At 42.2% G+C, this 25,714-nt stretch overlaps 1 protein-coding gene across 3 annotated transcripts in view; it reads left to right on the plus strand.

The window, feature by feature from the left end:
- The window catches only part of ABCB1 (ATP binding cassette subfamily B member 1), a 110,783-nt gene that overhangs the window by 82,546 nt on the left and 2,523 nt on the right, over positions 1-25,714 (plus strand). For all 3 annotated transcript variants that reach the window (XM_030857023.2, XM_060304723.1, XM_060304724.1), the window contains 6 exons: positions 4,250-4,453; positions 10,384-10,484; positions 11,740-11,880; positions 14,543-14,699; positions 15,191-15,388; positions 23,049-23,255. In XM_030857023.2, the coding sequence (XP_030712883.1) occupies positions 4,250-4,453; positions 10,384-10,484; positions 11,740-11,880; positions 14,543-14,699; positions 15,191-15,388; positions 23,049-23,255 (1,008 nt within the window). The remainder of the gene's footprint in view (positions 1-4,249; positions 4,454-10,383; positions 10,485-11,739; positions 11,881-14,542; positions 14,700-15,190; positions 15,389-23,048; positions 23,256-25,714) is intronic.

The following is a 25,714-nucleotide window of genomic DNA, read 5'->3' on the forward strand; positions in this document are numbered from 1 at the left end:
TGCTTTTTAATGAAACCGGGAAGCCTGTTGAAAGAGTTGTGTCTGGGACGTGTTGAGTTTGAGATGCCGACAGTAGACATCCAAGCGGAGATGTCCAGACAGCAGATGGATTTGCAAGTCTGGAGGTTAGCAGGGAAGTCTGGTCTGGAAAAACACATTTGGAGATTTTTCAGCACATGGGTGGCTTTTAAAGCCATGAGGCAGGAGGAGATAGACAAGGAAGCGTGGGAGGATAGAGAAGATGGCAAGGTCTGGGCCCTGAGCTCAGGGCTATGAGATGACCCAGCAAAGAAGAGCAAGCATAAGTGGCCAGTGAGGGAGAAGGGCAGTGTCCAAGAACAACATGAAGAGAGCATTTTAAGGAGGGAGCAGTCTAGGATCTCAAATACTGCTGATAAGCTTGTAAGACGAGCAAACATTGTACAATGCTGTAGCCACCCAGAGGTGCTTATGGTTCGAACAAGGACTGTTTCAGGGGTGCGATGGGAGCAAAAGCCTGATGGGATTGGGTTTACGAGAAAGATGGAAAGAGGATTAGGACACAGTTGGACAAATCATTACAGGATTTTCTGGTAAATGGGGCAGAGAAATGGGTTGGTAGGTGGAGGAGGACGTAACGTATTACTCTATTTTATTTTTTATTTAAATTAGCATAAGAATCAACAAGCTTGGGGTTAATCCATTCGGCTAGCTCCCTGGGAGAGCCTTTCCTGGGGATGGTGATCACCGGGGAAAAATTGTGTCCTGAAATTTCCTCAGTCATGAATTCCCTAGCTAAACTTTGCTGCCATAACTTTAGTATCCCTTTCACATAGACCTTGTCGTGTGCACTCACGTGCTTTCACCGACACACACGTCCCACATCCCATTTAGCACAGGGGGACACGTCCTGGAGGAAACACACTAATTCAGCCCCTTGCAGCCAAACCCTGAGCAGATGCTGTCTGGACACTGTGCACTGGCAGTCAGGCCTTCCTAATTCCTCTAAGTCATGTCTTTCCTGTGTTTGTAGAATTAGTGCTCAGTCCTTCTCCTCTGCGGTGTTGTTTGTAAGGCCCTCGGCCACATCCAGGAACTCCATTCTGCTTAATTGCCTATCTGCATCAGGTGTCTGCTTCTCGCTTGTTTCCTCCAAGTCCCACTTTCATGGCCCCAGTAGCACGGATGACACCTGCACACCTTGTATGAGCCAGCCACTCTGAGTCAGAACTGTTCTCCAGAATGTAAAAGTGGCTAAAAAAGAGACCAGGGAAGAGGAGGCAATCAGATTGGGGAGCATCATTGGAACCAGGAAAGCCCAGTATAGCTGTTACCACAAATTGGCTGAGAGAGGACAGGTGAATCCCCTTTATGGGACCAGCTGACCTGTTTATGATGGTGGATACATGTGTTTATGTATATACATTTATACATATATATCCACACATATATACATACACACGTGTGTGTGTATCTATTTCGTAGTAGGAAGTAGTGTAATTTTTATGTATATAAATATCTAAGCCAAGCAGTCCTGTCAAAGATCATTGCCACATAAAACAGGGTGAGCTCAAGTCTGTGTGTATATAGTTAGTGATGATGCTTATCTAAGTTAAATTTTTTTCATATTTCACCATCAATGAAACATTTTCTCTGATGTATTTTTGAGCAAATAGCTTAATTCTGCTAACCGTAAATCAGAAGAAAATATATTTAAATATTTTGCTTATGAAATTGTGGGCTTTTAAATTTAATTTTCCTGTAAGGATTAGAATTCTGAGAAAAAAGCAAATGAGAGCCATATAGAAGTCAAAAGCAGCTATGTATTAAAAAAAAAATTTTTTCCCCCCCTGGGAGAAGGTATTTGAGGGAAAGATGAAGTTAAATGTTCTTAATTTCAAAAGGAGTTTCAGGAAATAGGCTTTTTTTTCCTCCAGTAAGCACACATATATTAAAATTGGACTTCAAGCCATACGATGGTGCTTTGAGGAGGAAATAAATAGCCAGAGAGGGGAAAACAGGGAAAGATGGGGAGAAAAATGAGTGGGAGAGCAAGTGTTACAAGTATGTGATAGCACAGTGGGATAAAGCCACTGTGAGGAGAGTCTTAGTGGGTTTCGGGTATTAAAGCGTTTTGTCTTACCTTGCTTCACTCTTGGACTCTGGTTTTGGAGTATTACCTACTCTCATTCTTACTTTCAAAATGAAAATGACTTGGCTCCTACTAATAATCCATGCTCTCCCGTGGAGCGTCCTAGAGACACCTTCTCTGTGTGCGGAATAGATGATGGGACAGTGAGTGTCAGTCTTTAAAGATTGGTAACCAGTGCAATGTCCCTGGAAGCATTAAATCACATTGAGCCAAGGGGCTTACTTTCCCTCCAGCTTAAGGTTCTAGGTCTTTTAGATCATCTTTCATGTACGCTAAAGAAGAATTTGTCATCTATGATACATTTTACTTATTTCTGTGGCCTTGGCTACCATCCACAGGTGAACATTTATATCTGTGAAACCTTAGGTATTGGGGTAATTCGTCTGCCGTGAGCTTGGGGGATGTTCTGAATGCTTCTCTCAGTCAGGTGCTGTGGGAAATGAATTCTGAGTAGGACTTGTACATACTGAGCACAGGAACAGTCTCGATGATCCCTGTGCCACAGACTTACTCCAGGTTGGAATCTTTGACTCTGAGATGTGCAGATACAGAGAGCTAGCTTTGAAGACCACTCTACTCTTTGACACCAAGTTTGTCTAAACATCCCTTTATCATAAGCTCAGTGACTGCATCAAATAAAAATAAACGCTCTGTTATTTATGCTGTTTCTTTCAGCCCTGGTGCAGTTCCCTGGTATAGAATTTAATGTGTAGAGTTACTGGTAGTTTATTTTAACAGCATTTTCCCATAATTACTGGTTTGGTGTTTACATCAACATAGGTGTTGAATGATTTCAGAGGATCGATATTGAGACACGGGGCTTGTAGAGAATTCTGTCCTAAACATTCAGAGCTGACAGAAGCTTTAGTTATTAATCAATGTACCTGCTCATTTGGGGGTTGGAAAGAATTTGTCCAAAGTCACAGAGGTGGCAGTGACCATTCTAGACTGTACTGCATCATAATCTTTCCCTGAGACTGGCCCCCCTCAGGCAGAGGACCTTTGGGGAGTGGAAAAAACATGGGCCGTTTCCAAAAAAGCAGATCCAGGGGCCAGGGCGGCAATTCGGAAAGGCTTGAGGGCATGGGGTGTTTCCAGGGTAAAGGAGAGAAGTATAGAGTAGTGGAGTGAATTGACTTTCTGTTTTGACTTCTGGCTTTTGAGTTGGAAATAACTGCATGCTCCTGAAAATCAGGCTCCCTTTGGCATATAAGCTGAAGGTTCTGATGCCTGCTTAATATTCTAAATTTAAATTCCATAACTTTCAGCTCTGTGGTTTTTTTTCTTTTCTTTTTTTTTTTTTTTTTTTGCGGTACGCGGGCCTCTTACTGTTGTGGTGTCTCCCGTTGCGGAGCATAGGCTCCAGACGCGCAGGGTCAGCGGCCATGGCTCACGGGCCCAGCCGCTCCGCGGCACGTGGGGTCTTCCCGGACCGGGGCACGAACCCACGTCCCCTGCATCGGCAGGCGGACTCTCAACCACTGCGCCACCAGGGAAGCCCAGCTCTGTGTATTTTTTCTAAACAGTATAAGCATCTGAAATAGGCCAAGAGATCTTGGGTTGGCCAAAAAGTTCATTCAGTTAGTGAATACATTGTTCAATAAAGTTCTTCGTGAAAATGAAAAATGTTTTTTATTTTTACTTAAAGCTGAACGGACTTTTTAGCCAACCCAGTGTTTGTATACCCTCAATGACAAATACTAGGCTTAAGTTATGGGTAGTTATGTATCTATCTAACACTGGAAATTTCCAACAGTCCCAGTTGAATATAACTGTCAGACTGTTTTATCCTGCTAATTTGCAGAGTTTGCATTAGGGATCACGGTGTCATCGTTTAATGAAAATTTTCTTGATATTAAAAAATCAGATGAGAGAGAAATATGTAATTGAACTCTGAATGATTGATCTACTTTTAGTACTTATTCTGGAGTTGTGGAGATCCGCATTTTAGAAACCAAATAGACTTACAAGTAAACCTTTACTTTTTATTTCATAACCGAGGAGATGAGATTTTCACGAAGCAGAATTATCATAATCCTTAAAAAAATATATAAGCATGGATTTTAAAGATAATATGAAAGTGTCTCTCTGACAGTGTTTTTTTTGTTTGTTTTGCAGGCTATAGGTTCCAGGCTTGCTGTAATTACCCAGAATATAGCAAATCTTGGGACAGGCATTGTTATATCCTTAATCTATGGCTGGCAGTTAACACTTTTACTGTTAGCAATTGTACCCATCATTGCAGTAGCAGGAGTTATTGAAATGAAAATGCTGTCTGGACAAGCACTGAAAGATAAGAAAGAACTAGAAGATGCTGGGAAGGTGAGTCAGACGGAGTATAATTGCTGACCTAAGTAGAGTAAAATATTCTAATCAGTGTCGTTCTGTTACAAGTACTTCCTGAGCTCCAGGAATGTTTTTATAACCATTCCTCAGAGCGGTCTTATTTGACGCTTGCTCAGCGGTTGAAAACTGAAGAAAAGTAGCAAAACAAATTCTTAGACCCACAGACTGACAACTAATTTTGTCAGGCTTTTCTAGTTTCAGGCGATTATCTTCACACTCCTCCCTCCCTCTTTCTCTGGAGCAAGCAGAAATCCATTGCTTTATTGAGGAAAGGAGACCCATTTAATTACATATGAGGGGGGGAGATTAAAAAAAATGGGAAAGTCTTAAAGGTATTTATTCTATCTGGCTTAAAGTATTATCATTCTTTCCCTTTCATACACCTCCTCCCTTCATGTTATTTCTGTTTACCCTTACCCTAATACTTTTTTTTTGAGGGGCGGTGTTGTATACTTGTCTGTCTGTTGTTGTTGTTGATTTGCATTTTGCATCTCCCTTTATTTTTTAAAGAATTTTTACTTTACAGTGGCGTATCGTTGATTAACAACGTTGTGTCAGTTTCAGGTGTACCGCAAAGCGATTCAGTTATACATATACGTGTATCTTTTCTTTCTCAGGTTCTTTTCCCATTTAGGTTATTACAGAGTATTGAGCAGAGTTGTTTTGAACAAATGCTTATATGGCAATGGCTTTACTTCTCAGGGTGACCCTGTGAGATAGGTTCTATAATAGCTCCTTTTTCAGGTGAGGCTGTCACAGGCAGGTAATGCCACCAATGCCTTAGAGCTCGTGAGTTTAAGTTTCAGAGCCAGGATTCAAACCCAGACAGTCGTGCTCCCAAGTTGTGCCTCTGTTAAGAAACGAAGAGATCTGCAGATGGCGGGACATAATCTGATATCATGTGATCTGTATCATTGTAGAAATGAGTGGTCAGAACACCCCCAAAACTGGGGCTACCATCTAGGATAGGGATACATCTATCAGTGGACTCTTCAAGGTTCCCAAGAGTCAGGGCAGGGACCCAGGCAGATCCAGTGACCCAGGTGTCTGAGGTACTTTGCCTCTGAACCAGGCAGCTCACGAATAGGAGGATGGAGGGGGTCCTGGAGGTTGGTTATTACCACTCACACTTTGTCCTCCACCTCCCTGCCATCTCCTCAGACATTTTACCCTGTGTCTTTGGGATTCCTTCAGGAAACTCCTCTGGACCAGCTTTAGTGCTTCTCAGTGATTGCCAGTGAGGGAAAGACCTCACGTGAGGTTTCCCTTCAGGCCATCAGAGTCCCGGTTCTTAGGTTCAGCAGGATGGTGCTGGCCCCCAGGTGTCTGGAGTCCATCCTGTGACTAGTCACTTCATTTAATCCTGTACTTTGTTGGTTTCTCCCCTATGGTGTTGACTCTTCCTCTGATGAGAAGATGGAAAAAATGTGTATATAAAGAAAGTGCATTACTCTTTTATAGTGTCATTGTTCACTGAGATGTTCAGAATGTCCCAGAAGGGTCTTAGGTTGTTCGTAGGAAGAAGATGACCGATCGGAAGTTAATTCACTGCAAACCACAGGTTGGCACCTTCGAAGTGGTGCATCAGGTTTAAGAATCTGGGAGTTCTGTCAGAGGGGACAGGGGAAGGGGTGCAGACGGAAATAGATACATGTGAGTATGGCAGGTTTTCTGGGTAAAGGTTGGGGGTGAGGTGAATGTCCTGCTCCATTGGTGGTTCATGAGAGAGGAAACTGCAGGTAGGGAACGTGGTGGCTGCTGTACCAGCCGGTCCATGAAATAGTAAAAATCAACTCCCACCCGATCACCATTCTCAGGTTACCGTTTATTGCCTGTTTATTGTATACCAGCCATCCTGCTAAGAGCTCTACATGCATTACCTCATTTGACACTCTCCATAACCCTTTTGAATTATCCCTGTTAGGTAATAAAACCCAAGGGTCAGAGAAGTCACACACAGCAGCCTAACTGATCTGTCAGCTTTCTATATTCCTCTTACAGAAGGCACACTCCTCTCTTACAAACACAAAATCACGCTAACCTTTAACTCCTGCAGTGGCTTTTTTTTTCACACACACACACTGTATTTTATTTTTACAAGAGATAAATAAACTGACACCAAGCATTGTAAATGGATGACTACAACAAAAGCAACAATGATTGCAATTACCAAACACGAAACACTCTCATACTGTGTCATAATATTGACATTCAGTGCAGTCATCCTCCACGGTAACAGCTCCTTTACTTTGCAGTGAAAATTGATTTGTATATTTTTTGCCTCTGAGTCCTTGTGGGATTTTTTTTATTATTATTCAAACAGAAAGTCACAAAAACTATAATCATCCTCATCAGTTCACTCAGTCCCGTGTAATTAATTTTTTTCATGTTGATCTTTTGTTAGCACTTTTATGAATTCATCAGTTTTCCAGTAGAGTTCTGAAAATGCTTATTCATTCAGTTCAGCAGTGTAGTCAGTTACCAGAAACCTGTACTTGTCAGAGTCTTTTCCTTGAATTCCTTGAAGATGAAACCCTTTTATAGGAACATTTTTGCGAAAGCATCAGAGTACACCCAGAACTGTCTGTAAATGACAAAAGACTTAAAAATGACCACGGTTAAAGATTTGATGTAAGTTCATAATAATGCTGTTGAGAAGGAAATTTAGTTATTTCTGAGATATACATTTTCAAGTAATAACTAGAATTATGCCTTATAACATTATACCAGAACATATAAGATTTTTAGAAATTTCATGTAATGTCTGGAACATTTATATTAACATATTTCCATACAAATAACCCAAAGAAAGTTTAGTATGCGTTGTTTTTTTTGTTTTGTTTGTTTTTTTATACTGCACGTTCTTATTAGTCATCAGTCTTATCCTCCAGTGGCTTCTGATCACACTTGCAATAAAATCAGCCCTTTAATCCTGGGCATGACTCAGCCCCATGACTTCTCTGATCCTGTCTTGCACTAATGTTTCCCTCACCCACCCAGCTCTGGCCTCATGGGCCTTCTTTCAGTTCCTAGAACACTCCAAACTGGTTCCCTCTGATCTTCATATCTCAGAATTATTACTCTTCAGAGATGTCTTTCCTGGCACTTGAATTAATCCCTGATACTTCTCAGCACTTTATTTCTTTCCTATTTCTTTATTGATTAATGGTCTGTCTTCCCTACTAAAATGGGAACCAGGACCATAATATCTGTTGGTTTGCCCTTAGAGGGACAGAGCAGGCCCAGGATTCCAGAGCAGGATTGTGTTATGTCAGAGCCAGCTGATAACCTCTACCTTGCCTGTGATCTGTGTTCCATCGATTTGTCACATTATTATTGACGAATGAACATTTTTATAGAATAGATGCTTTTTCTTTTTAGAAATAAAAGCTGTAATCAGTTTATTTGAGGGTAAGAAGAGAAGTGTGAGTTTTTTCTAGAAATATATATGTATTTTTTCCTTTCTTAAAAAATTGTTTAGTACATGATGGTTTCTGAGGAAAACTCAGTGCTATTTCCTGTTCTTGAATTACAAGTTCTCTCTCTCGATAGTGATTACTGAATCTCTATTTAAAAGTCTTGGAGCCACCCCCCCAAAAAAAAATATATAAAAATAAATAAAAAATAAAAGTCTTGGAGCAAATGAAGCTGCAAGAATGCAGAGTACTAATTAATCCTTTTCCTAATTGCTTCATCGTGTGGCAAGATAAAGACAGTTGTTTAGTGATTATATTGTTTTACTGACTTTTCAAGGTCTGTAACTCATAAACTCTTTTATTGGGCTGTTCACTCTAAAAAGCAATGACATTTACAAACCAATCACAAACAAAACAGACCTGCCTTAGAAGAATGTGCGCAGAAAATATTTCTTAAAATCATTACACTGAAATTTACAGTAAAGTCTGTTTTTCAGCAGACATTGTTATAGTTTGTTGAATTTTCTTACTGATGCAAAAAACCTCTTTGTTTGAAGCCTCATAATTGAAAATATTTCTACCATGGGTCTGAACAAGGATTGTCTTTGGGGGTTTGACTGGAGGTCAATTTTTTCCTCTAACTTTTTGCTTTCTATACTTTTAGCATTTTCTAAAAAGAGTATATACTATTTTTATAATATGTAAAGAATTTTATAAAATATTTTGACATAAATTGAATCTGGACATTTTCCTGTATTGTTAGTAGCTTATGGTAAACATAGTACAATCTTCTTGGCCTGCTGGGTCAGAGTATAATATTTTTAACTTTATTTTTTAAATATCTTTTTGTTTTGAAGATTATGGTATTAATTTTTTTCTTCTAATATTTTTTGCATTAGTCTTTAAAACCAACAATGTCGTATCAAATATCCACTATTATCTTTGAAGTTAGGTATTTGTGTAGGATTCAGTAAAGAATAAGTAAGATTTTGGGTTTGTGATTTTTTGTGTGTGTGCTGTAAATCACTCTCATGTAATTGAATGTGTCTGTATTAGAATCAGTTCCGACCAGTGTAGAGGCCAGAGAAAGGAAGAACGTGTTAAACAATAAGGATAATTTCTCTTACTGATTTATAATTTAGACTTACAATTCTAAAAATTATTTCTCTTGGAATTAGAGTTAAGAAGAACGTGTTAAACAATAAGGATAATTTCTCTTACTGATTTATAATTTAGACTTATAATTCTAAAAATTATTTCTCTTGGAATTAGAGTTAAGAGGGACTTCAGAGACCCTCTTGTCCATCCTACTCATTTTACAGATGAGGAGAACAAGATAGAAGGGCATTTCAGGGTCTCATGCTGATGCAGGCTGAAATCTCCTTTTGTACGCTGATGTTTCTTGTATTTTCCATAGCTCTTTTACCCAGACTCCAAAAGGTGGTAAAGGATGTATTTGTCCTAGTCAAATAGCCTTGTTGGAAGTTAAATTCAATTAAAATATAGATAGAAACTTTCTGGAAAACCAATTGATAATATGTGCTGTGTTCCTTAAAAAGTAGTTTATTCCCTTTGACCTAGTAATTTAACTTTTCAGAACTTCTCCTAAGAAAATAATTCAAAAAAAAATTCAAAAAAAAAAAGAGAAAAGAATTCAATATGGACAAACGTTTATGTATGAAGATGTTTATCACAGCATTATTTTTCATAAGAATTGAAAGCTCTGTTCAGCAGTAAAGGACTGCTTAGCTGGCTGGGATAGTAAGTGGCCCTTTAAACATCCCGTTGTTAATGTATGTTTAATGACCTTTGAAACGTCTCTTTATTTGTTAAGGTAGAAAAGAAGGCTATGGAGCCAAACATAGAACTTGAGCCCAATTTTGTTAAACAGGTATAGTTTAGAAAATAACAACATGTAAGCTATTATGTAAAATACACCAGTATGTCACTTTTCATTACCTTCCCTGTCTTTTCAATATTTTCCAAATATTCTTTAGTTGTCTCAAATGACAATTATACAGAGAAAGATATAAACATTATGTTTTATAGGTATTTTAATAATATTATAATTTAATGACATTATAATAACTTTTATATATATAATAATTATAAACTTAAAATGTGACCATCATAGAAGAAAGGGCACTGCAATGGAGATAAAATACGGAGTTCTTAGGTTAATTTTGCTACTGTAAAGCCATGTGGCTTTAGGTAAGGGCCTTCATCTGTTGAAGCTTCAGTTTCTCTTTCTGTAGAGGGGAGTTTGAATTAGCCCATCTTCCTTCCAGACCTAAATCTCGATTTGATAAGTCACTTGGTATCCTTTTCTATAGCAAAGACACTCAGGAGTCATAATAAATATTATTTAATATGTAATATGTAAATAATACTTATTAATAAAGTTAATTTTATGAATCTCTTATATGGAATTCAAACTAATTGCCACTGTTGGCCTTGGTGCCTTTAGTAACGGGACATTCTCTGTTACAGATTGCCACGGAAGCAATAGAAAACTTCCGAACTGTTGTTTCTTTGACTCGGGAGGAGAAGTTTGAATATATGTATGCCCTGAGTTTGCAGGTACCATACAGGTAATAAGCACTGAAGAGTGGGAGGGGAGTATGGGAAGTTTTTCAATCACCAGATTTGTTTTCAGGAAGATTGCTTTGGCCAGAAGGTAGGGAACAAGTGGAGAGACTTCTAGAAGGGAACCAATTGGGAAGCAATTATAATTAATCCAAGAGAGGAATCACAAGACCTGACCTAAGGCAGGGACATCTCTGAGGCAGAGCCTGTAAGAGCAGATAACTGAGGGGAGGGGAGGGAGAGAGGATGTTGAGAATGACTCTGATACTAGCTACATTTGCATGACGATGCTATTATATGTTCCCACTGGGAACGAGTTTTTTGTGGAACATGAAATTTGAGGTATCTGTGGAGCCTGAGGGGTGGTCTTCCTGGGTACACCCTTCCTTCTTCTCTTTACCCTTCTCTCGTGCAGACCTTCTGTTCTTCCTTTAATGAACTCACAGTGAGGGCTCTAAAAAGTGATGTGAACATAAGCACTGAGTCTCTGAGTCTCCTTTCTTCTTTTATCAGTGGGTTTTCAAAGTTTTCAAAATGAGAGTAGAGTCTTTTTTTATGAAAAAAATTCACTTGAAATCCCAATATATGAAACAGATAAAAGCAGAAGTTGATCTGATTAAAGCAGGAGTAGGCAACCCACTCACCAGCCTCTCGCACCTCCACATCGCCCAGTTCCATGTGGATCAGAGAATCCACGTGTTAACTCCTTTGCAGAGCCTTCTCTAACTCCCCTAGAGGCTTAGTGCTTCTCCTTTCTTCCTTTAACACATGATTCATAAGGTACTTCCATTGCATAAATAACAATCCAACTTGACTCCTGGGTCCCCAAGGGCAAGAACATGCCTGGTTCCTTTGTGTTGGCCCTTCATGGTCCCTCGAGCTTGTGGTTTTGGGTCAACGTGTGTTGAACGAATGTTTACTGTAGAGTACGTACGTATTATATGTCCATGGGTGGGGGAAAGGGAAGGAATTTATTAATCCCTAACAAACTCTTCTTGTTGTCTTTGGCTTATTTTAACTTGACCTTAATGCTTTGAGGTGTGGTTACTTCTCCATTAAAGATGAAGACACTGAGGTTCAGAGACAAGGTATTTTCCTAAATTCTCACAAGTGGTGATGTGAGGACCGAACTTAGTGTTTTGGAGACGAAACCCATTTTTGTCTGCTACACCTTCATACCCCACTGCTAACCCATGAAAGGTTACGTTGTAAGGACTGAGAATTGAAAGTCAAGTAAGTTTCAGAATGTCTTCTTTTCAGAAACTCTTTGAGGAAAGCACACATCTTTGGAATCACGTTTTCCATCACCCAGGCAATGATGTATTTTTCTTACGCTGGCTGTTTCCGTTTTGGCGCCTACCTGGTGGCACATGGCATCATAGACTTTCAGGATGTTCTCTTGTAAGTATGGGGGTCGTCTTTACAGTTAACTCTAGGAATCGAACCGAGGCGCACATTTCATGCCTGGATAGAAAAGCTTACTGTGAAGCTTCATGAAGAGATTTTGGTGATTCAGAAGATGGCATTTTGCCTCTGAGTCTCCGTGTATTATCCTGGAAGCATCTCATTTCATTTGGGGAATCTGTGTCTGCCCTTCTCCCCGATGCTGACTCACACATTTGACCTTCTTGAATCCATGGCTAGCTGGGGTGGTGATTCAATGAGGAGTTTCCAGAAGGCCTGGGTGTTTTGGGAAGAAGCCTAACCCGGGGCCAAGTACCTGGTTCCTTTTAAAGGATTCTAAACAGGGCGGCCAGAGAATGAGTGTGGAGCACTGAGTTCTGAGAGCCCCGGAAGATTCTAGGATAAATTTGCTTTCTTTCATAAGAGAAAAGCAGTTAGAAGGTAAGAGCTGGAGAAATGCAGAAATGACAAAGGAAGCTCGATTGGAGTATCTGCCCCATCACTGTGAATGCAGACAATTGTACCTCAGTCAGGAGGAGAGAGACCTGGACTTAACTAATATTTCTAAAATACTAAAATATGCAGTTTGGTAGTGAAAAACACGTGTAATTTTTCCGAGTGTCTAGGCTTGGTGATGGCTGAGCTGCCCTTTGATACCATACCATAATTAGTGGTGATACAGTTTTACATTTAAAGCGGCATCATCGAAGCCTGGGAATATGTGTTAGTGTAGTATTTCCATCCTATTTAGACATTGACTTGTGCGTGCATGACAGTTTTCTCAGGATGACTCCAACAGAAGATTTAAAATTTCCACTCAACATCTTTCTGATAATTGATATGCAGGTGCTATTTATAACTATAACCAAAAGATCAAAACCAGGCACCATTGGCATCGGTGCTTTGATGAGATAATTATCTGATATATCGCTTTACTCTGAGGTTAAGGTATTCAATTGATGGAAATTGCTGACTCTTGGACTTGCAGATTCGGAAAATCCATCTTCCAAGTAAGGAATAGGGGAGACCTGGCTGAAGAGCAGTCCATTTTAAACAGATTCCACAGGTCTAAATGATAACAAGACCAAGATGAACCATCTGTGTGATTTATGTAGAGCTATTAAAAAGAAAAAACACTGTGTGCTACATTAACTCAGGAATAGAGTGCAAAGGAATGGACCTGATGGACTCATGGCATTATTCTGGGAGATTCCTAATGTTACACTCACTGTTTAAAAAGGCTTTTTTTTTTGGTTTTTTTTTTTTTTTGCGGTACGCGGGCCTCTCACTGCTGTGGCCTCTCCCGTTGCGGAGCACAGGCTCCGGACGCACAGGCTCAGCGGCCATGGCTCACGGGCCCAGCCTATCTGCGGCATGTGGGATCTTCCCGGACCAGGGCACGAACCCATGTCCCCTGCATCAGCAAGCGGACTCTCATCCACTGCGCCACCAGGGAAGCCCTAAAAAGGCATTTTGATAAACGTGTCCAGAGAAGGGCGGCTGAAATGTTGAAAATGAAGGGACTTACCAAAGATGCTAAGGGTTTTGAAAATAATATTCCAGTACTTTGAAGGGATGTATTATGCAAAAGGATGTACGTTTTTCTTGGTTTGAAAAGGAACTTTTTAACAATAGACTTCCTCAATCAAACTTCCTCCGTCCTAAAACCAAGGATGGAAGCTAGCTTAGGGGATGTGCCCTGGCACAAGCATTGAGAGCTGGACTTGACATTCTGTGAAGTCCTTCCCAACTTTAAGCTGCTATGACTCCCATGTCATAGATTAAGAACGCCGATGCAGGGAATTCCCTGGCGGCCCAGTGGTTAGGAGCTGGCGCTTTCAGTGTGGTGGCCTGGGTTCGATCCCTGGTGGGGGAACTAAGAACCTGCAAGGCGTGGGGCGTGGCCAAAAAAAAAAGAATGTCGATGCGTCTTGCAAGCAGCGTGATAGCTGACTCTTTAAGGAACTCTCTGCGGTACAGTTCACAGGTTTTCTAAGAATCTGATGTAATCCAGCAGAACGCCTATATCCGTTATTGATTGCCACAAATAACGCTGCATGACAACCACCCACTATCCCCCAGTGACACACGATAATAAACATTTATTTTTGCCCTTAAGTTTGGGGGTTAGCTGGACAGTTCTGCTGATCTGGGCATAGTGGATCTCAGCTGGGCTCGCTCTTGTGTGCAATGGGTAACAGGCTGGTTGGCTGGGGCCCACGGCACTCTTCTGTCTGTGCCTTGTCCTCCAGCAGCTAGGTGGGCTTGTGGTAGTGGCAGGGAGAGAGAGAAACATGCACGGCCCCCTGAGTCATAGGCTTGGACCTGGCAACAGTCACTTCCTCCACATCCTGTTGGCTAAAGCAAATTCCAAGGCCAACCCAGATTCAAAGGGTAGGAAAACAAATTCTCCTTCCTCAGTGGAGGAGCTGCAAAGTCACTTACAAGAAGGTGAGGACACAGAGAGAGATGAAACATGGGGTCAATTTACAATCAGTTATACCGATATGAACTTATAAGGAAAAGTGTTTGGGTTTTTTTTTGAAACTTTTTGACTAACGTGTTGTGACTGTTTGAGACAGTGCTCTCTGGGTGTAGGAGTGTCACCTTTCTAGCATTGCAGTCCTAACTCTGCACATTTTGCCTTTGTCGTTGGCAGAGTGTTCTCAGCCATTGTCTTTGGCGCGATGGCTGTGGGTCAGGTCAGTTCATTTGCTCCTGACTATGCCAAGGCCAAAGTGTCAGCAGCCCACGTCATCATGATCATTGAAAAAGCCCCTGTGATCGACAGCTACAGCACGGAAGGCCTGAAGCCGGTCAGTTTGATGTTTTGATTATGTGATCTGCTCCTAACTGATGAATTTTAGTATTCTAAGTGGAAGTTTAATAAAATCTGTGCTTTTTTTATTTGGTGGTAATAAAATGAAAGTTCCTCTGTCCTTTTAGTTCCTTTTAGTAAATGCTGATAATACAAGTTAACGTCTAGTACTTTTGTAGAACAAAGCCACACGGATGTAGAAATACTGCCCATTTTATACACAACTCCTGCTAATCAGGTTTTATTATATGTAGGTGACCCTATTCTTGGGGAACAGATTTGAGTTTTCACATTTGTATTGTGTTAATGAGACATGCTATGAAAACACTGACCCTTTTAGATCTTATGTATTACATTTTAGCAGTTACAAATGAAGCCCGACTGTAGTACAAGTTCACTACCTTCTGATACCTAGCGGTAGAGAGGGTTGGCTATTGTGAATTTTCAGGATTGCAGCAATCAAATTTACTGTCATTGTTCTGATTTTAGAATACAGTGGAAGGAAATGTGACATTTAATGAAGTCGTGTTCAACTATCCCACTCGACCAGACATCCCAGTGCTTCAGGGGCTGAGCCTTGAGGTGAAGAAGGGCCAGACGCTGGCCCTGGTGGGCAGCAGCGGCTGTGGGAAAAGCACGGTGGTCCAGCTCCTGGAGCGGTTCTACGACCCCTTGGCTGGAACAGTGGTGAGCACACTTTTTTTTCTTCTTTTTAAAAAAAATTTATTGGAGTAGAGTTGATTTACAGTATTGTAAATCACTCAGCAAAGTGATTGAGTTATATATATATACATATATTCATTCATTTTCAGATTCTTTACCTGTATAGGTTATTACAGAATACTGAGTAGAGTTCCCTATACTATAGGGAGCATATACAGTAGGTCCTTGTTGGTTATCTATTTTATATGTAGTAGTGTGTGTATGTTAATCCCGGGCTCATAATTTATTCCTCCCTGCCATGTTTCCCCTTTGGTAACCCTAAGTTTGCTTTCTATGTCTGTGAGTCTATTTCTGTTTTGTAAATAAGTTCATTTGTATTATTTTTTGAGATTGCTCATATAAGTGATATTATATGATATTTGTCTTTCTCTGTCTGACTTCACTTAGTGTCATAATCTCTAGGTCTGAGCACACTTTCTTATTCAGCTCATTTCAGTTTTTTCATCTTCTAAATGCCTAGATGTATTTTTTTTTCAGATTTTTTTTTTTTTGATGTGGACACTTTTCAAAGTCTTTATTGAATTTGTTGCGATATTACCTCTGTTCCATGCTTTGGCCTTTTGGCCGTGTGGCATGTGGGATCCCAGCTCCCCGACTAGGGACCGAACCCGCACTGGAAGGCAAGGTGTCAACCACTGGACTGCCAGGGAAACCCCTGCCTAGATGTATTTAATTCTCAACTATAAGCCGTGGCTTTACAAACTTTTAAACAGTAGTCCCACTTAAAGTCTGACATCCTAGATATAGTCTCCAAGCTGTGTCCACTGCCCCAGCCAACTTCTCCAGCCTTTCCCTCAACCCTGCTACTCTGCCTTCCTCTGCAAGCAGCCTTTTTACCAGCCATCCCCCTTCCCTTGGTTAGGTCTCAGTTTACATGAGCAGATGCAGGAAAAAAAGCCAGAAAGACAGAGGAGGGGTGCTGAGAGAGACTAGTAAGATGGAAGCCAGGGATGGGAAGGGTTTCAACAAGGAGGAGGTAGTCGGCACTGACAAATGTCGTGGAGAGATGGGGTAAGACGGAGACTGAAAACACATGGGAGGATTTGGCAATGAATGGGCTGCCTCTGACATTTCACAGTCTTCTCAGTGAAGTGATGGTGGTAGGAAACAGTTGAGCATGGCTGAGGTGTGGTCAGGAGGGGAAATGGAGACTGAGCGAAGTGTAGACTAGCTAGAAGATCAAAGGAGAAGGAAAGGAAAATAAGAGTGGAGAGGCAGAGCCCAGGGAAGATGTTTAGCATGGGGAATCTTGAACATTTTTATGGCTGAGGATGAGATAAAACCATTGATGGAGAGAGGGAATTCAAACATCTTCTAAGGAAAAAGAAAAAAAGCGAGATCAACAAATTTGGGAAACAGATAAAGAACATAGAGGGATTCTCCTTTGTTTCCTGAACTAAAAGAGTAAGTGAAGGGTCAGATTTATTCATGCAACATTCAATAAACTGTCAGTAAGTTCGTGTCAGGGACTGTCTTAGGTACTGGGAATGACATAGGAGTCTTGAAGGGAGTAGTGACATTTTATTACTGTTACGATTTTTTGGCCGTGCTGCACAGCTTGTGGGATCTTAGTTCCCCAACCAGGGATTGAACCCGGGCCATGGCAGTGAAAGCGTGAAGTCCTAACCACTGGACCGCCAGGGAACTCCTGGGAGTAGTGGATTTTTTTTTTTTTTTTTTTTTTTTTTTTTTTGCGGTACGCGGGCCTCTTACTGTTGCGGCCTCTCCCCTTGCGGAGCACGGGCTCCGGACGCGCAGGCTCAGCGGCCATGGCTCACGGGCCCAGCCGCTCCGCGGCACGTGGGATCTTCCCGGACCGCGGCAGGACCCCGTGTCCCCTGCATCGGCAGGCGGACTCTCAACCACTGCGCCACCAGGGAAGCCCGAGTAGTGGATTTTTAAATGACTATAATGGGGACTAGGAAAAGAATCAAACTAGGTAGGAATGGAATTCAGAGGAAAACATTTTCATTATGTAGGCACTGAGTTACTGGTCAAACTCAGAGGTGATATTCAAAATATTCAACAACTGGAATGGGCCTGGGCACTGTCCATCCAGGATGGACACCTACTTTGGATAGTCAGACCGATGCTTGCCAGCTCTATATGGGCCCTACTTGCATTAATGATTGATGTGAAAAGAGAATTTTCATCCTGTAGGCCAGGGCCCTTTTCACTTCCCCACGGTAGTCACAGTTATCATAAATATTTCTTATTGTATTCACAGACAGTTATGCCTTTACTCAGTCCATTCTTTGACAGTTGTGGAAACTTTGTTCCTCAAGCTTTGTTCCTTATTTGTACTACCTTGTTTTATATCTTCTGTGAATTCTGACTTCATGCTTCAATTTCGTGGTTAAAGTTTGGGCAGAGAACTCTCAATGAAAACCTTGCTGACACAGGAAGCAATCAGAGGAGGAAATTTTAGCTCTCAGACACTGATCGTGGTCCTTAAGAGACATTTCTTAAGCAGTGTGTTAAATGTTGAGCTCTAATGAGTTACAGGGGATGGTGTCTGTCCTCAAAGATTTCAACTGAAGAGATGGGACATATCCTTCCATGAGTTCATTAAAGAAGATAGGCCTAGAGCTAGTTCTTAAGGGATAATTAGAGCTGGTTGCTTAAAGCTGTAAGGGTGAGCAATCAAGGCATCGTTCGATGAAAGAGATGACGTGAGCTGTGGCTGATGACTGATTTGTTCCCAATGCAGCATATAGGCCAGTTTGGCTGAAATAGCAGATTTAATTAGAGTCATGGTTCTCAAACTTTTTTGATGATAACCCACCTAGGAAAGACCAAAAGAATTCCCCACCACCACCCTTACTACACTCACAGTCACTGTAGTGGGAAAAAACACTTGGCGTTAATAGTGTTGGAGTTGAAAACAACAATGGTAAACATACGTGCAGTAATTAGACAAGAAGAAAGTCAAGAAATGAATGATTATTCTCCGTGTTCATAAGCACAAGGGGAGCGAAATTTAAAACATGGACCGTATCGGTTATGGTTCAGTGTAGGAAACAGAAGCTGCTCTAGGTATTTCACGCAGATACATATTCAGTAAGGGGCATTCGGTGCTTACAGAATCACCGGAAGGGCTGGAAGAGTGGAAGTAAAAGTCAAAGTCAGCACTCCCAACATTCAAATCACAGCATCTCAGCTGGAGTCCTGTGGCCAGGAGGTTGTAGGAAATGATGCCAGTGTCACAGCTGCTCCAAACCTGAAGACACAAGACCAGTGTCTGGGTGTTGTAAAAACTCCCGTCTGCCAAAACACAGGTGTTAGTTTACCACGGCCTCTGTCTCCCAGATTTTGCACACTGCATCTCACCGGTAGAACCGCAGTTACTTCTAGAACCAGGAGCGAGCCTGGGAAACAGTTATTAGTCCTCCACTCCCTTGATATGTGGAAGGACAGACGCAGAAGAATATGGAAGTGAATGCTGAGTGTATAGGACAGTAACCATCTCAAGACAACACTGATCATGCCCTGAAAACAAAGTGTCCTCCTCCATTGCAGGGAGTACGGTGATCTGCTCCTGTGCATTTGCACTAGAGCTTCGAAATACTGCCAAGTGCTCCACAGCAGGCAGACCTCTTAGTGGAAGTGCCCTCGATACACATTAGTAAATGTGCCAGGTTTTGTTTATGAATGTCAATTAGTGACCCTGAATAACTCAGTTAATAGGTTATTAGTTCTTTCTTTTTTTTTCTTTTTTCTTTTTTTTTTTTTTGCCACACCTCGTGGCATGCAGGATCTTAGTTCTCCCACCAGGGATTGAACCCACACCTCTTGCAGTAGAAGCTTGGAGTCTTTTTTTAAAAATATTTATTTATTTATTTATTTGGTGGGTTGCACCGGGTCTTAGTTGTGGCAGGTGGGCTCCTTAACTGCAGCTTGCCAGCTCCTTAGTTGCAGCATGCAGTCTTCTTAGTTGTGGCATGTGGGGTCCTGAGTTGTGGCAGGCCAGCTCCTTAGTTGTGGCATGCATGTGGGATTTAGTTCCCTGACCAGGGATCGAACCCAGGCCCCCTGCATTGGGAGCTTGGAGGTCTCATCCACTGTGCCACCAGGGAAGTCCCAAAGCACATGGAGTCTTAACTGCTGGACCGCCAGGGAAGTCCTATGATTTGTTCTTGTTGCCATAAAAAATGAGTCTATGCATTTGAGCATCATTTGATCATAATGATCATTTGAAGCAAGGACTTGACCCTGAGGAGGTCGGGAAATCCTCATGACCATCAGCGAGCCTCGAATCACACTCTGAGAAACATTGACCTGAGCAGAGGTTCTCAAGTTGGTGTGGATCATAATGGCCTAGAGAGCTACTAGAGAACACAGCCACCCCGGCTCATTTATGAAGGTCAGGACCTAGCCTTTTCATTTTTATGATTTTTCCCAGGTGATTCTGATGCAAACCAGAGGTGGAGAACCTCTGAACTGATAACTTTAAAAGGTTTAGATCAAATTGTGGTGAGTCTTGCAAAACCAAGCTATGGAATTGTTCAGAGAGTGGAGTTTCCAAGTTTGGTGGGGCCTGAAAGTTATACAATTTCAGGGACTCTACTTGAAAGAATACAAAGTTATGAACACACAATTAGATATGAAAGTGAGTATTTCCTTCAAATGAGAAAAATTCACAACAAAATATTGAAACCTTAAAGATTCTGGTCCCTCTCCTTTTTAGGCAGGTTATCCTAAATGCTTACCCAGAAGAACTGGGCTCCCTTCCATCCAGAACACCGTTCAGCTCCCAGCATTTGCCTGCAAATGGGCGTCCTTGAATCTTAAGTTCATTAGCTTCACTGAGACTCACTCTGGTTTGAGTCTTCCCCCGACCTATCCTTTCTTCCCTTGCTGGCCCATGCTATGCGCTGCCACCAGAGTCCTCTCTCCCCCTTAGGACACAGTTAGCAGCCTGTTGTCTGGGTATTACCCAGTGGGTGCTGGGGCTAAGATGGAGACATTGCTCTTTTGAGGGAAGACAGAAAGTATTTTTCAATTCTGAGACACTGTGTTGCTAAAATCCAACCTGTAGTGTGTAGGTCCGATCCGAGCTCCCTCAGTCACTAAGAGTGTGACCTTGCACAAGTGACTTAGCTCTGCTCATGTCCTCATCGGTAAAATGGGGATTAAACTCGCATTTACCTCGCGAGCGTTGTCGTGAATATTAAACGAGAGAAGGCATGAGGTGTGCTTACAACAGGACCTATAATATAGTCGATGCTCAATATTTTATCTATGATTACCATTTCAGAGTCAATACATACAGCAGGATAATACATATTTAACATTTGATTGTGCTACTGAAATCATGTAGTAGATTTAAGTTTGGAATAGAGATAGCTCGTCATTTGAATTTAGGCTTTCATTGTTTTTGTTCATTTATTTGTTTTTTGGCCTTCCATTGTTATTGTCAGTGTGTTATTGTCAGTGTGTTACTTTAAGTTTTTATTTAGGCCAGTATCTTTTTTTTTTTTTTAATCCCGCCATGCCACACAGCATGTGGGATCTTAGTTCCCCAACCAGGGATCAAACCTACAGCCCCTGCATTGGAAGTGCAGAGTCTTAACCACTGGACCGCCAGGGAAGTCCCAGGACCAGTATCTTCCGAGCAGTGTTCACTGACGCCCTGGACTTCCTTGGTCTTCCCTCAGAGGGCCATCTGCCGCAGCCAAAGAAGCTCTGCGTTGATCTTTTTATATTTGGTCTTCTAAACGTGTTTCCCCTAAGGAAAGGATTCCTAGCAAACACAGGTTTTAAATAGTTTGTAGTTGCTGTGTGTAGCATGGGGCTGAGGAGGCCCAAACGTCTTCTTGTATGCAGTGTGATGGAGAAGCTCATTAAAACTTGCTGGGATCAGTCATATTTGTCTGACTGTATTCGTTTGATGGTGTCTATTTTTTCTCCCAGGGGTATAAGCCTGGGGAAAAAGTTTTTTAAAAAAACTACTCTTTCTTTCCTCAGATTTCCGTTTTTCACACTGTTCCATCTAACAAGATCTGCTGTTTTGCCACATACTTGTATGGTTTTTCCTGCCTCTCTTCACTCTCTACTTTCCACCTTCACTTAACACTGTGAGGAAGCCTGGAGCATAGATGCTTGGAATAGTCTCCATGGCAACCGGGCTTGGTACTAATGAGGTCATGCGTGTGTTTTCCATCCATCCTTGCACCTGCCAGCTTCACAAACAGAAGCTGTCTTCCTGCAGCAAAGACTGTACCCTACCCCTGGCCAGCTGTCTCCCAGAGGCACCCAGCCAGGTACACGGGATTCAAAGTGTATATATAGCTCAGGACATACTCATCACCACTATTATAAACGCTCAAAGCTGAGTCACTGATGTCTTCTTCAGGGAGGATGAACAGCTCTCACTTGAATGCCAGCGTTCTCTTGCAAAGTAGGTCTTCGGGGCAGACACATCTGCATCAGAGAGCAAGGATTATTGTCGACCAGGCTTTATGGGTACGCCCCAGGCTTCTGCAGGATAATCCAAGGGGAGACAGGTCACTAGAGAAAGGGCAGCCTCTCCCTCCAGCTCCTTTGGGTCAGATCCAAATCGCAGACAGTCCTTCATATACCCTGTGCCCAGCACTGTGCTCAGTAGGGTTCATACATGACTTCATTTAATCCTCAATTCTTTGACTTTAGGAATTATCATTCCCAGTTTACAAAGAAACTAAGAGACATTAATTCACATTCCTAAGATCAACAACGATTTAGAGATATAACAGCGACCTTCCGACGCTCACTTCTGTTTCATTTAAGTCCTCAAAAATGTGATCCTAACTAACAGGTCAGATCAGAAACGTGACCTACAAACCTATTCTACGGTATAGCAGTTAGTTATTTCCAATCTAATGGTGGCTACTTTTCCTGTGAAAAATCAGTGCATAAGAATAAGGATGTCAGAATACATCCCAGAATTAGAATGCATTTTATTAGTTTCCTGTGGCAGCTATAACAAATGACAGCAAATTTAGTGGGATGAAACAACACAAATTTATCTTAAAAATTCTGGAGGTCATGTGTCTGAAGTGGATCTCACTGGGCTAAAGTCACGGTGTCAGCAGGGCTCTGTGCCTTCTGAAGGCTCTAGGGGAGTCTGCTTTCTTACCTTTTCTAGCCCGTGGCCTCTTCCTGCATCTTCAAAGCCGGCAGTGACCGGTTGAGTCTTTCTCATATTGCTCCACTGTGATACACACTCTCCTGCCCCCCTCTTGCACAGTTGAGGACCCTTATGATTATGTTGGGTCCACCTGGATAATCTAAGGTAACCTCGACATTTTGAGATCAGCTGACGAGCAACCTTACATCGTAATTCCATCTACACTTGTGAATAACATTCGCAGGTTTCATGAACGAGAACATGGATGTCTTGGATGGGGGAGAGGTGCATTATTCTGCCTACCACATGCATAGGGTTGAAACAGAAGAAATATGATGGTTCCTCAAAGCATACAATTATGACCTTATTCAGTTAACCTTGACAATCCAAACGGAAAACAACAACAAAAGTCTCATAATAACTTGGCAGTCTTAGTGTATGAAATAACGATATTAATTTTGCTAAATTCAAAAAATGTGCTGGTTCTGAAGATGATCTGTGATCTCTTGTTTTCAGCTAATTGACGGCAAGGAAATAAAGCACCTGAATGTCCAGTGGCTCCGAGCACACATGGGCATCGTGTCCCAGGAGCCTGTCCTGTTTGACTGCAGCATCGGCGAGAACATCGCCTACGGGGACAACAGCCGGGTCGTGTCACAGGAGGAGATCGTGCAGGCAGCCAAGGAGGCCAACATACACCCCTTCGTCGAGACGCTGCCTGATGTAAGTCTCTCTCCAAATAAGGTACCTGGGAGCCTGTGGCAGCCCCCCTGGCCTATGCTTGTGACTTCAAAAGGGCTGGATCCCAAAGGTGAAATGAGCAACTAAAACACACGTCCACCTGTATACAAGCATCTGCCTGCACTTCCCATCCCCAGTGGATGCGATGTTTACCTGATCACCCGACTCACTCCCTGTGAGCAACCTTACCGAAAAATACATATGCCTGGGAGGCCTTTCCCTCCAAGTCTGGGTGTAGGGCCCACAGAAGCAAGAGTGACCCTCCCCCACCATTTCTCTCTCAACCTTCCTTCCTTCCGCCTCCTTGCCGCTCTCCCCCAAGCCTCAAACCTCCCTCTGTGGAGTCAGGCCAGGCCAGGGAACTGGCCCCGTGCCAGAAAGAAGGCTCTGAGGAAGGCTGAGCCATTGGAGTGTCATCTCTCACCATTGCACATTCCATGCGCCCCAACCTCTGCTTGTAGGGCTGATTATTGAAAACTTCCCTGGGCTGTTGTCCCACAGATGCCTTCTGAATTCCTCCTAGGAAGTTAGGTAAATGGAACCTCTTGCCCTCTCTTAAGCCTCTTAGCTCCTGTATTTTGCATTGCAATCTAGACCTATCTTCTCTAACCCACCCGCCCCCATTATCATAAGTTATGTTCTTTATTTTAAGGAAGAACTAAAATATAAAGCTCAGTAGCCTGAAACTGGCGGAGAAGGTCCTCTCCTCATGGGGAAAGATGGCAATGCCTTACGGCCCCAACCCTTTCCCAAGATTTCCTTTTCTGGAAGCTCTTCTTTGGATAACTGCTGTCACCACACATCATAGGCCCCAGGGAAGAGGCGTTGTCCACTCCCCTCCTTTAACCTTCTAGCCCATCTGTGGATAATTGGCCCTTCCCAAGGCTAGAACATTCAAAGCATGTAACTTTAATTCCCTTTACTCACGGCGAGGTCAGTGTTCTCAAAGTCTGGGCGTGGGCCAGAACATCAGCGTCACCTGGGATCTTGTAAGAAATGCAGATTTCCAGGCCTGACCCCAGACCTACTGAATCAGAAACTTGGAGGTAGGGTCTAGCAATCTGTGTTTTAATATCCCAGGTGATGCTGATGCAGGTAAAGTGTGAGAACCACTGGGCTAGGGGTTAACAAAGGCAAATACAGAGAGTAATTATTATCTAGCTTATGAAATATACCTTGCCCCTCTCACTTTTGTCTACCACCGGGACCTACCTTTCTGGGCTCTGGGCTCTGTCTACGGAGCACACTTGTAGACATCATAAGTCTCTTCCTCAATGTCTAGACCTGGAAAGAGAAGGCAAAACCACTTAAGTCCTATTTTCTGTCCAAGGATCTACTTCTTCACCTGAGTGGTTCGCACTAGGATTTACCTCACCCTGCAGGGGGCTGGTCTAGTTTCCTCCTCTCAGGGGTACAGCCCTGCCTTTATCTGCCTCAACAGGGTCGATACTGTGGCAGTGCAGCCTGGCAACCTCTGCACCCTCATGGGACTTGCTCCAGTGCTCTGGCCTCCCTGGTGGCTGCAGCTCTGGGCTGGGCCAGTCGCTAGCATCTGCCGGAACCTCCCCTGGGCTCGCTTACTCCACCTGCAGGTGGCGAGCTCTATGTTGAGTGCCAGAAATAGCTGCCAGAAATAGCAAGTAAAAATGGGCAACCCTACATAGAATGAATTTTTTTAAAATTGAAGGATAGTTGATTTATAATGTTGTGTTAATTTGTGCTGTACAGCAAAGTGATTCAGCTATATATATATATATATATATATATATATATACACACACACACACACATTCTTTTTTTAATATTCTTTTTCATTATGTTTTATCATAGGATACTGAATATAGTTCTCTGTGCCATACAGTAGGACCTTGTTGTGTATCCATTCCATATATAATAGCTTACATCTGCTAACCCCAGCCTCCCACTCCATCCCTCCCCTCCCCCCTTCCCCCTTGGCAACCACAAGTCTATTCTCTATGTCTATGAATCTGTTTCTGTTTCGTAGACAGGTTCATTTGTGTCATATTTTAGATTCCAGAAATGTATAAGTGATATCATAATGGTATTTGTCTTTCTCTTTCTGACTTAACTTCACTTAGTATGATAATCTCTAGTTGCATCCATGTTGCTGCAAATGGCATTATTTTGTTCTTTTTTATGGCTGAGTAATATTCCATTGTATACATGTACCACATCTTCTTTATCTATTCATCTGTCGATGGACGTTTAGGTTGCTTCCATGTCTTGCTATTGTGAATAGTGCTGCTGTGAACATAGGGGTGCATGTATCTTTTTGAGTTATAGTTTTGTCTGGATATATGCCCAGGAGTGGGATTGCTGGATCATACGATAATTCTATTTTTAGTTTTCTGAAGAACCGCCATACTGTTTTGCATAGTGGCTGCGCCAGCTTAACATTCCCACCAACAGTGTAGGAAGTG

The sequence above is a fragment of the Globicephala melas genome, chromosome 9 (assembly GCF_963455315.2).
Source record: "Globicephala melas chromosome 9, mGloMel1.2, whole genome shotgun sequence".
In the NCBI taxonomy this organism is placed as follows: Eukaryota; Metazoa; Chordata; class Mammalia; order Artiodactyla; family Delphinidae; genus Globicephala; species Globicephala melas.